General features: G+C 37.4%; 1 protein-coding gene across 1 annotated transcript in view; it reads left to right on the top strand.

Moving 5' to 3' along the window:
- LOC145693181 (farnesol dehydrogenase-like) overlaps positions 1 to 12194 on the top strand; it is a 70359-nt gene extending 58165 nt beyond the window's left edge. Inside the window, exon 6 of the mRNA XM_081768951.1 lies at positions 11921 to 12194. Within this exon, the coding sequence (XP_081625077.1) occupies positions 11921 to 11959 (39 nt within the window). The 3' untranslated portion in view covers positions 11960 to 12194. The remainder of the gene's footprint in view (positions 1 to 11920) is intronic.
- The last annotated feature ends 1314 nt before the right edge of the window (positions 12195 to 13508 follow it).

The following is a 13508-nucleotide window of genomic DNA, read 5'->3' as shown; positions in this document are numbered from 1 at the left end:
TGCTGCTGGTAGTAAAGTTTTCAAAATGGAACTTGGGCCACCACGGATCGTTGCTGCGGGGCCACCAATTTCTGGCGAGAGGTCAATAGTTGACCATCTGTAGTCCACCGACGCTAAGAGCTTAGAGTAATGAACGATGTCTTTGCCTTGTAGAGTTCATGACTACCGACGTCGGCAGTCAACTAGCTTTTAGTATTCCTTTACTAACCATCTATTGTTCATGTTTGTACACGGTGTTGTCATAATAATAATAATAATAATAATAATAATAATAATAATAATAATAATAATAATAATAATAATAATAATAATAATAATAATAATAATAATAATAATTATTATTATTATTATTATTATTATTATTATTATTATTATTATTATTATTATTATTTGTAGTAATAGTAGTATAATTGATGATAGAATAATTATTGTCTATGTATTGTCTAGGTAGGACTACACACAGGATTTGGCTCGTTTTGGTTCGACTTGACTAATCCGAGTCGAGTTGGAAGATATTTTTCGCGCCGAGTCCAAGAGTAGACCTCAAAGATGTCTGTTTCGAGTCGAGTCGAGTTTCAAAGAAAAGTCGTTCGTGCCCATCCCTACTAATGAGAACTTAATCGGAGTTAAGCGAAATTGAAGTCTCACTATTTATCTAAGCGACCCCGAAAACTATGAATCTAATATCGATCATTTTCTAGCAATCTTTTATATGTATCCCCCTCCCATTCACCATAGGTAACCCGACAGCACTCTTTATGAAACTATAAGAAATGTGGTTAAAATTACTCTAGGCCAGTGGTTCTCAATCTAATTCCTATCACGATCCCCTTTTATCACACGCTCTTGCCAGCGAGCCTTTTATAATTTGTTTTATAATAAGCTTGTGTGGGATTTTTAACATACCTATTTCTATAATAGTAGAATCCATTTTTTTGTTCATAGTGAACAGTGCCATGGAAAATCAGCGCCCGGGGCGAGAGTATAGTACGATGTCACCGTATATATGAGTGACGTCGACAGACTAGCTACGAAGCGCCACCATGGTTGGCACGAAACTCAATAACATTTTCCAAATAAACCCTACCTTTCCTTAATTTTGAGCACATTTTATTACGTTTTTCCTTCTATTTTACACATGTGCACATGCACTTTCCTAACATGAGTAACACACTTCCTCCGAAATGTGTGACCCCTTTTTTCGGCGCCCGGCACTGACAGTGGATACAGTAACTGTAATATCTATATTCCCAACGACGAAGGTGTTGGTTCAAGATGGATGTTAAACTCCTTCATTGAAGAGGCCATTAACGTATCCGATCTAAGCCCACAATTTCTTGACCAAATAATAGAATGATCATGCGACAAGTCTTTGCAACTGGTTTTTTGTAACGAAGACTTGGACAAGGTCTGCCTGATGAGGAGAGAAGAATATCCTGGTCTGGGGATTGCTGCTTTAAAAGTAATAATTCCATTTGCTATATCGTACTTGTGCGAAAGTGTTTTTTTTTTTTAATGGTAAACATTAAAACAAAGATAAGAAATCGCTTATCAGTTGAAAATGGCTTGATAATGTTCGTCATGAAGATTGAACCGGACATTGCTGCACTAGTGAAATTACACCATGCTTAGGTGTCTCATTAGGTTTTAATTTTAATTGTATTTCAATGTGCAGGTTTTGTTGCATGTGTATTTTTCTCGTATTTCTATATACAGTTCTTATTAGTTTTATATCATACCTCTTTGATTTAAATTCATTTTTAAACAACTCTACTAACTAACTAACTCTATGGCCTATGGAACCCGGAGGTTCAATACCGCGTTCACAAAAGCTCTACACTGACTTCTATCCTTAGCCAATTGGATCCAGTTTCTACTTTGTATTCTTATCTCAGCGAGATCCATCTTAATATTGTCCTCCCATCTGCGCCTAGGTCTTCCTAATGGTCGTTTTCCGGTTGGTCTTCCAGTCAAGATTTTGAAAGCATTTCTACTTTCTTCCATTCTAGCTACATGACCTGCCCACCTAAGCCTTCTAGACTTGACGACCCTAACAATGTTGGGTAAACCGTATAAATTATGTAGTTCCTCGTTATGAAGTTTCCGCCATTCCCCATTCCCGTTCCTCTTGGGTCCGAATATTCGTCTAAGGATCTTGTTCTCAAATACTTTCAGTCTATGTTCTTCCCTTAGAGTAAGCGACCATGTTTCGCAACCATACAGAACAACAGGCATGATTATCGTTTTGTATATTTTAAGCTTCAAATTTCTCGACAGAATTCGCGACGACAAGAGACTTTGAACCGAATAGTAACACGCATTCTACACCCTTTAAAAATGTTCAGTAGACTTATTTTTTATTGTTCTTTACAGTGTGTATAAAAAATAAAAGTATGCCTATCAGAACAAAATTAAAAATAATATTTAAAAATAATTTCTGGTATTAGATTCTAACTATATTTATCTCTTCCGCCTATCTTCGCGATCCCCTAGGGGCCGCGACTTCCAGGTTGAGAAACCCTGCTCTAGGCATACATGAGTTATGTTGGAACATACATACATACACTTTTATGTGTATAAATGCAGATAAGAGAGAGTTGAGAGAGAGCGATTAAGGAATTACCGCTCTCAATCTCTTCACTTCACTTTTGCGATTCGCAAATTTCTTACGTGACAGTTTGAGGCTAGCTAGTTTTTTGTCTTGGACCACGATCCGATTTTCGATATGCTCTACCTAAATGCTGTAATGCGAATATTGAGAAGTTATCTGCGATGAAAGTAGCTGCAAATAAATACATTACATAACTTATTTATTGCTATTACACGATTTTTTAAATTTGTATTCAATATTCACACATAACACACCGACGTTCTGTCAATACCTCAGATGTTATATTTTAAAGATAAGAATTACTTATGTCGTGAAATGATATGAACATATATATATTCAACTGATATATACAACTGATGATATGAATATATATATTCAACTGATATATACAACTGATGAATTGTAATGTAACTATTTTACATAATTTTCATGCATTGAGGAAAGTAGAATATCATAAAAGAATTTCACCTGAACGGGTATCGAACTCACGATTTAAACGCTCGGTGGTGTACCACTGAGCTAACATGACCGCTTTTCAGAAGCTGCTTCTGAAATATAACTGAGCTCATACGTAAATGCTCTTTTCCGTATGAAAATCACAATGACGAAACGAGAGTGTGAATTCATAGTCTCGAAATATTGTATCATTAAGTATTTCAAAGTTACTTTTTTCTACACTTAATACCATTTCAACATGTCTTATTATATTTAACAGAAGGAAAAACATATCTGTACATCGTTTCCCGATTACTAAGGTTGGCTTTGGAGGTTCGAACCAGCAGCTTTAGTTTACTGTTTTCCGAAGATACCCGAAGTTGGACTTCGAAAGAGTTTGTCTCAAAACAGCTATCATCATATCGCTCAATCTGTTTGGTATATGGTATATGTTTTTATACGTGTAAAGTCAGTATAACAATTCATTCTTTAAACAGCTTTTCGTATGTATTAATATTCCTTTATAAAAACTGTTTTTGATATTATTATTACGGCGCACCATTTTCAGATTTCTTTCGCGAGTCGTTGACCAAGTCGTTCCCCACCAGCGTTGCCAGACTCACAGCTCGGAATTATTCCAAAACCTGATCGAACTTATGCTAGATTCGGTCAAATTATGCTAGATCCTCATAATTACTAATTCAGGAGTTTAAAAAAACGAAGTTGAGATATGATAACGTAACTTAAAATACACAGAGAGCAAGAATGCATGGATAGAACTCAATACTTCACGTACCAAAATTTTAACTCAACTAAATTAATGCAGTCGTTCCCAGATTCAATGGCGTATATATCGTATAAATGAATGCAAAGTTTTTGTTTACATATTTTGAAAGAAAATTACTTCGCAGCATAAGCGGAGTTGGGAATCGTCTGCTGGGGGGGGGGGGGGAGCAGATTTTTGGTCGGTCTCGGAGCTGTCATTTCAGGAATAAATATGATCATGAAGTCAGAAATAAAGATGGTGAAGTTGTCAAAAAGTTGGGGGGAGAATGGCCCCCATAGCTCCGCCCATGCCTCGGAGTTAAAGGATTAGAAAACCCTGGGTGGAGCCACAAAAAAGCCCAAATACGTTTCGAACTTACTTCGGAAAATAAGACTGCCTGTATGGTTTACCGACTGTATGAATCAATGGAAGAGGATATATTTCTGCCGTTCTTTTTCTTCCCACGACCAACTTCTTTCTCATCTCCAGGTTTTACGGCTTTTTGATAAACTTGCTGAAATTGTGCTAGATTTGGGCAGGATGCTAAAAGCAAGATGCTAGATGCTAGAGACATGCAAATTATGCTAGATCTAGCATCATTATGCTAGATCTGGCAACGCTGTTCCCCACAATAGGCGTGTCGTGCAAGTAACCAATCACAAGTCAGGTACTAGCTTTTACCTATTGCTTCCTTCTCACAGCTCAGAACATTGGTAACTTGGATAGACGTACAGCAGTAATTACTTTATGGGAGTTGGAAGGTTATTCTGCAACTGCACCTAGCAGGCGAGTAGGTGTCCCGGCCTCTACAGGAAGGCGATGGATTCGGAAATATGGTCCTACAGGTCAGACTGATAATTTACGATCTCCTGGTCGTCCGCATGTGTCAACCGAAGCCCAAGATGCGAGATTAGTAAACGAAGCCCGGTTAGACCCACTAAGGACGTCTAGACAGCTAAGGGAAGTTTCTCTCTTTCCTGGTAGTAAGCATACAGCTCTGCGAAGGCTTCGTCATGCTGGGTTACGTGGCCGTGTTGCTGCCGTGAAGGAAAAACTCTCAGACGACCACAAAATTTACCGTCTCGCGTTTGCACAGGCGAATGTGGGTCTCAATTGGGAAAACGTAGTTTTCTCAGATGAATCCATATTCACAACATCAAAGGAGGGACGCCGTTTTGTGTATCGTCCGAGAGGCACCCGATATGACCATGGATATGTGGCTGCTTGCAATCGCAGTGGCCATGTATCTATTTTATGTTGGGGTTAGATTTCCAGTCGCGGTGCAGGAGAGCTTCATAGAATTGAAGGACATCTGGACAATGCTCAGTACTTAGACATTATCAGTAATATCATGGTGCTATCTGTACGAGTATTTCAGCCTGATGGTGTAATTCAGTTCCAGCAATACCAGTCGCCAATACATACTTCCCGTGTGATTCAGGAATGGTTCGCAGGGCACCCTGAGATTGATTTAATCGACTGGCCGCTCGTGGAGCAGACCTCAATCTCATGGAAAATATGTGGGCAGAAGTGAAGCGTACTCTAAGGGAAAGTTGGCCTGAGGCAAATCCACCACGAACTCAGGATGACCTGTGGCATCTTGTTTCCGAAGCATGGCTGGAGGTAGGGGAAGGAGATAGATTTGTCACCCATGTAATAGATTCCATGCCCAGAAGAATGGAGCGTGTAATAAATTCAGAAGGGTCTTGGACACAATATTAATGTCCCCGCCTTAACTCCCGAAAACAGCCCTTTTCAGGGCTACCTAAACGCTTCTGAAAATATTTCTAGAAGTAAACCACTCCTTGTATCCGATTTCTGTGCAATCCTACTAACAAAAGAATGATAATTAGCTGTAGGCTTTGAACTCAAGACCTCTTTATTGGCAAGTCCGTACTCTACCAGTGAGCTAACATGAACACGCAAACCCAACCTGAAGAAACACGACTTTCAATTTCTGGTATTCGATGACAATGATGCTCATATACTTGGCAAATGTTGTATTCAACTTGGGATATTCCGCAACACACACACATAAACAAAGCGAAAGAGAGAGAGAGAGAGATGAATATACAAAAGCATATTCAACGTATTCGAATGAGACTCTAAGTAACGACATTCCGTTCTAAAGAGAATTTGTGTTTCTTCCCGTGACGTTAAGGGGATCGGGAAAAGTTATGTGTCTTGAAGCAGGATACGACTTTGGATACTCTGTTCATACACTTTCTATATCCGTAGGAATATATTGCATTTCACGAATGTAAATGACATGCTGTAATGAGAATATTGAGAAGTTACATCTGTATGACAAATAGATGCAAATAAATACACTACATAACTTATTTATTGCTATTAAATGATTTTCCTAACTTGTATTTACATCCTCATATATAATACAGACCTACTGTGAAAATTATCTCAGATGTTATATTTTAAACCTAATAATTACTATGTTCTGCAATGATTATGTTATATATACACAACTTATGTATTCTAATGTAATTATTTTATATAATTTTTCATGCATTGCGGAAAATATAATTTAAAAAAAAGGATTAACCTAGACGGGATTCGAACTCACAACCTTATGATTTGAAATCCGACAGCTTACCAATGTGCTAGCACAAGGACTTCTAGAACTATGCTTCTAGCGATGTATAACGGATCTCAAGATAATTATGACATTCATATCCATTACAAACGCTGTTTCTGTTCTACTTTGACTTTTATTTTAGTACTCAGGCGATAATTATATTCTATTTCTTAACTTTGAGCATTCTTTTACATATGGAAAGATTCTTTAACGTATTTAAATGTTCCATTACGTATGGAGAGCTAAATGACAAACAAGCATGTGCTGGCATTTAAAAAAAAAGGTTTCGAAATATTGTATCATTAAGTATTTCAATCAATGTTGCTTTCTTAAACACTTGGTAACAAGTCTTATTATATTTAAAAGAAGAAAAACACATCTGCAAACTTTTTCCCGATTGCAAAGGCTGGCTTGGAGGTTCGAACCTGGCTTACTTTTTCCCGAAGATACCCGAAGCTGGACTTAGAAAATTTTTGCCTCAAAACACCAATAAAGAATGCGCTCAACCTTTTTGAGACAAGGTGTACATCGCTTATGTCGTACTTTGTATATAACAAGTTTTATCAACAAAAAATGTCAGTGTCGCATTCAACTTCTTGATATTCTTTGGATGCTGGCAAGTGGTTGTACAATCGTGTACACATGAAATATACACTTCCTTTTAAAGGTATAGCTTTGTTGTGAAATACATCCATAGCTTGCTTTGTGTCATGTGAATGTATATCAGATGTAACAGTAAAAGAATGACAACTAGTCTTAGTGAAGATAACATTTGTATATGTATACGTGGATGGAAGCGTTAGTATTTTATGTAATTCAAATAACTCTACAAGATTATCTCAGTTTCAAGTTAAGAATGATTTGTATGGCTTTTTTATGCATGCGAAAGGTAGATAAGGCAAAATGTGATGCTCTCTAAAGATAATCTCAAAAATAAGAAGTGAATATATGTTACTATAGCGCAATAAAAGAAAACATCCGTTTTTTTATTTCTTTAAAGCAGAAAACCAGTATGTTTATATTGTTTATAAACAATCGAATTGGTGAGTTCAGGTTTGATCCTGAACTAATCTCCCTATTTATTTCATTAGATCAGTCACAGAATGAGCCAAAAGTGGCATTACCCTTTTAAGCCTGTTCATCATCTGCGATACTGTCAGGATTTGGTGCACCTATCTTGAAGTTCTTTCATTTTTAGGAAGTCAGTGAAAACAGTGAACGGAGCTAATACTATTATGCAGACATGCACGCAATTTATTCCGAAACATATTCAAAGCTTTGGGTGGGGTCCAAATTCAATATGAGGATTACTTTGTAAGATTTGTAAAATCACCCGTAAAATTAGACTAAATTAACAGAAGAGTCAGGATTTCGGGGAGGAGAAGGTCCGGATCTTCATGACTCACCCCTGTGTGTACCGTTCTGCTGATTTGCATTGTTTCTATAATGTGTTACAGTCTCGCATCTATATTCTGGAACCATGCGGTAAGAGGCCTTCACTTTATGTGGCGTAGCGGTTGAGTTAGGATCAGTGGTCGTAGTGAGACAGTATGCGGTGGTATGCCGCCTCTGATTTTCCAGTAATCAAGACATACCGTCACTGGAGAGTAGATGCTAAATAACCATTAATAAATCCAGTTTTATACACAGTAATAGACGAATAGCTTTGCACGTAAAAGGATTTAATTTCTTATGTAGAAATTATTTCTAAGTTGACAACACCGACATTTTTGTTATCTTTTTCCTACGTTTTGTTTTTAAAATGAGATTTCTTCAAAGAAGTTCATCTAGTTTATATTTTGATATGCCATATTGAATTGTTTCTTTCTTATGTATGTGTAGGTCTTCTTGCTTTAATGCATATAAATGTCGTGTTTTAAGCATTAGCAGATTTAGGGGTTGTCTGCTGTAGGAGCGGATCTTCCGGGGGTTTGGAATATTCCTCAGTCGAGTGGGGATTCCGGAAGTTTTCCCGCAGGAAATCGTTAATATAGAAACAGGTTTTTGAGGATTTTCGTGTATAATTCTTTATAATACAACATAAGGGGATATTTTTAATTTTTTTTTTTCAGAAAGTTGTTGGCGGGGATCAGTCTGTCCATGTCCCTTCTCCATAACTACAGAGAAGCTCTCCCATGGTTTTGAGTCATTATGTAAATAGAAATGCAATCTTTTAGGCAACATACTCTCTGTGTATTTAAATATTTATACAGCGGTATGTCGAGTCAAAATCGTAATAAAACATACCGCTTCTGCTTCTTTTCCACTTCGAACATTGGCTAGGATGGTCCGACCTAGGTCATTTTCACTATTCTTACTCCCTTGAATTGCACAGCCCACTGCTTTCCTATTAAATAGACAGGGAAATCATTGCGAAGTGTATTACGAATTATATCTTCGTTAGTTTCTTAAGGCTCATGATCAGGGCCGTATTTATGGTGAAGGGCGGTAAATTTTGTTGCTAATCCTCTGAAGCAACCTCATTGGTGAGTAATTAATGAGCCAAAAGTGGCATTACCCTTTTAAGCCTGTTCAACTTCCGCGATACTGTCAGGATTTGGTGCACCTATCTTGAAGTTCTTTCACTGAAGTAATTAACCATAATATTATTAACTGAAACTGAAAATTGTATATTATTTTAATTATTATATGTATATTTTATTTATCTACTTCAATTTAAACTTTGGTTCTTCACTCCACTGTCAAATTTTTTACACCGTTATTTATAATGTTGAGGGGATGGCACAAATGTTCAATATGGCCCTAATCATGACTACTGTTGATCCATTTCTTGTCACTTACATCTTAACTTCGAATACAACCACCTGTTTAGACTCGAAGACACATGTTCGCGTTTTCTTGCATAATGCGCGTGGCTTTATAGTATACAGACATAACACATCAAAAACTAGATATCTGGATAAGACTAGGGGCTTGTTTGAACAATTCTCGCTCTCATATCCAACACAAACGACCGCAAGAAACGAGAAAACAAAAGCTACTTTCTTCTATTCTGACTGCGTGACCTGCCCATCTAACATTCCTAGATTAATGACCCTAACAAATGTTCAGTAAATGGTATGATTTATGAAATTCCCTTCATTCCAGTTTCTTTTGGGTTCGAATATTCGCCTTAGGATTTTACTTCCAAATATTGTCAGTCTACATTCTCTCAAAGTAAGCGACCATGTTTCGCAACCATACAATATAACATGCATAATTATAGTTTTATATATTTTAAGCTTTAAATTCTTCGAGAGAGTTAGCGAAGACAAAAGAGTTTGTACTGAATAATTATACCGTTCTTTGAGTAGATATGTAATTTCTTCGTGAACATAATTTTGAAATGAAATGAAATCTTTAAGTTTTACGTCCCATGGTTATGCCGATTAGGCTAAAGGAGACGGTGATGATGAGTAATGAATGAAATGGTGGAATGAAGAAAGTGGGAGGAAACGGGAGAACCCCGAGAAAACCCACGCACACGGTGTTTGTCCACCACAAAGTTCACTTGGTGGGGGCTGGGATCGAACCCGGGACCCCAAGCACCAGAGGTGAACGCTCTACCACTGAGCCACCGCTGCCCCCGTGAACATAGTTTTGGTCTGTTAATATTAATCCTAGATACCTGAAAGTATCTCCTTTGACAAAAGTATTTTTTGATATTTTAACGTATCTGTAATTTGCAGTATTAGAATTACATAGTTTGTTCTAGCAATCTACTAAGATCGGATTATTGGTGTAATATATTGACACAAAAGTACATTAGTTGTATGTTGTTAACATAACACAAAAGTTATATTTTCCCTTAATAAGGCGCGCGCGACCCCTTCTAGATCCGCCACTGGATCACGGAAGCTTTATATTTTTTCATTCTTACGCAGAAGCATGGAGGTTCGAAAGAGAAGGGGAACAGTATTATCCGCTTAATAATTGGGAATATTAGCTAATTTGTACTAACAATAGATTGAGAGCAGACTATTGGTCTAATATTGATTTAAAAAATACTTTTGCCGTTTGTGGAAGTAAAACAATTTTTTTTTTTCTTGAGAGCGTGGGCGCCCATTTCTAGATCCGCCATTCGTATCTCTTCATTTATGCCCAAAAAGATGGATGGTTCAGAGGGGCGCAAAATATCACTCGCTATAGCACTTGGGGATACTATACTAGCAAGCTTGTACTAACAATAAACTGAAGCAGATTATTGGTCTAATATAGTGATACAAAAATATTCAGACATCTAATCTCATTGAGATAACGCAACTCTTTTTGAAGAGCAAAAATTGAAATTTTGTAAATTTCAGTGCTCGCATTTGGAGTGGAAAACACTAGCTGATTAATCAAAGTAGTCGCTACCTACAACCACACACTTTCTCCACTGATTGAAGTCTGCGATTCGAAAGTCAACTACACTTTGCACCGCTCTATAATCAGGGACGTCTTCACTCCCAAGAAGTGATAAAGATGTGGGAAGTAATGGTAATCGGTGGGAGAGACATCAGAAGAATACGGTTGATTAAGAAGGGGTTCATAGTGTAATTCATGGAGAGTCAGCAACGTTCTTTCAACATTTACACGAGTATTGTCCTGTAATATGAGGATTTTTTTTTTCTTTTTAACATTCCTGGGTGTTTGTGGGCATTTCATCGAGTTCAGCGCTGTAATAATTCGCAGTGACGGTTTCGCCTCAACGGAGAAAGACATGATGGATCAGTCTCAACATAGATCACCTACATCCTCCATGGATTTTGGAGATTGTCCTGGACATTGATCCAGATCCAGCCCCTGTCCTGACAGTTTACGATTGTTATAGCAGATCAACATGACAATCTGATCGTAGAAATTCCCACAACTACTGCTGACACACATATTCAGTTGGTGATTCTTCTTAGCACGAATAAATTTTCGAGAGTGCGCTTCCACTGTGTTCCTAATGACCTCATCCGAATAAGTTGGTCGGTGCCCAGAGGGCTCATTTTGCAATGCTATGTCACCGATACTAAATTTGACAAACTAACGGAAAATTGTGCATTCATTTTCCACTTCTGGCGTAAATGCACTGTTGATGTTTTTTGCGTCTTGCTGTGCCTGCAGAGTGTTTGTTTGAATTTGTAAAAGTCACTCATAATTGTGTGTTCTTGGACTTTCTATAAGACCCTGTTCAACAAGGCGGAATTTTCTGACTGTCTATTAACCTCATCCTATTTGCTGGACGCATACCGTTAGACATTAGACGCGTGACCTTATTTCTTCCCTGCTTTTTGTTACTAGCGTGAGTTTCTCAGCAGACATCAAAGCAGCCATTGAAGATAATCGAAGCGAAAAATATTTCTCATAAAACATTATGCACTGATCGTAACAATTATATTAGTACCATTTCAAGGATATAATATGAGGTATTGGCAATATTATTCTGTTATATATTTATATTTTATTACGTTTCTGGGGAAATCGCAAATCTACAGCTAAAAACTGAATTTGAAATATTGAAGTCATCTGTTTTATCCTTTTTCAGGTTCATGATGTTATAATCTATCCTACTGGTCAGCCTTAATGTATATAAATCGAGAAACTTCCAAGCAGTTTGAAATCTGAATTTAATATTTTTAACGCATATAAAAGATAAATCGAGAAGCTTCCAAGTTGAAATTTGAATTAAATATTTTTAATTTGTATAAAAGGTAAATCGAGAATCCTTCCAACAGTTTGAAATCTGAGTTAAATATTTTTGTCACGTAATAAAGTGCAAATGTAAGGTGAATTTCAGAAATAAATCTTCATTTCATGTTGTTGCTCGTTTTATTTTATACAACCTTTGTATTTTCCTTTGAAAACATACAGTGACTCACATTACTGTTTGGGCAACTGCTAGTAATACACCAAAGCATAAAAATAATAAAAATTATACTGTGTAATACAGGAGGAACACTTGGTAATCTGCATACTAGTTTACTCTTTCATACCTTTCAGTAACTGGAAGAGGAAGATATACGAGAAAGGATCAGAAACAGGTTACAAGGCCGATATTTCTGGAGTTCCGTCTTTAGAGAGGAATGAGGAGTGTGCGGTAATTTTAATACATGAAGTTCGCAACTGCACAGAATTTCAGCCACCCGCCACCTACAGCGCTAGTTGTATGTAAACACAAATCGTAACTTGTTTGGAAAACGTGTCTCGCGAAGAAGTCCGCTCAGTTATTCGATTTTTGTGGGCGAAACATGTAACCGTGGCTGAAATTCACCGGCAGCTCCGCAGAGATTTACGGAGAGACTGCAATGTTTTGTCAGCATGTCGCAGAATGGTATCGAAAGTTGGCGGCTAGTAGAAAAAACTTCACCAACGAGGAGTGCAATGGCCGACCCAGCAGGTTTGAACACAGTTCGTGTGGAGGAGCTGATTCAGGACAACAGGAGGATTACGTTACGGCATCTGATGGCAGAATTGGGAAGGTCGTAACGTGATTCTCTTCAAACGAGGAGATGAAACATTTCGTGACAACGTGGCTGAACACACAAGAACTGGATTTATAACAGAATCTAGATTGTGAATCTTCAAACTCATTCCACGATACGATAAGTGCCTCAATTGATTTGGAAACTATATCGAAAAATAGCCTAATGTAGGTACTATCTACTGGCTCTATTGCTTGTATGAAAGCTCTATAGCTCTATAGCGTTTCCCAACCGGTGTACCGCGAATGGACCGCTGGTGTGCCGCGAGGAAATCGAAACAAAATTATTAATTCTATAGCAACCAAATTGCAAGACATAGGGAAAAATGTATAGTTTGTATTTCACATTGCTATGAATTTCTACCATGGAAAAAAATACTGTAATTGTAATATATTATTCTACATCTATTACTGTGTAGCAGATAGTATTTCGGCTCGTACACATTTCCACGGTTAGCTGCTATGTTAGGCTTCAATTGAGAGTCATACTAACATCGAGAAATGGAAGCACTTGTACAGTACGCGTCAAGTGAACGTTCGTAAAACACTCATTCGCACGTGAATGACAGAACAACACTTTGTTCAACAGCTGTGTTTTGACTTCGATGCATCGCAAGCTGTGTGATTGCAATAATATGCACCGGTTTTGATT

The sequence above is a fragment of the Thermobia domestica genome, chromosome 8 (assembly GCF_964235325.1).
Source record: "Thermobia domestica chromosome 8, izTheDome1.hap1.1, whole genome shotgun sequence".
Lineage (NCBI taxonomy): Eukaryota > Metazoa > Arthropoda > Insecta > Zygentoma > Lepismatidae > Thermobia > Thermobia domestica.
This window is presented reverse-complemented; position numbering and strand designations above follow the sequence as displayed.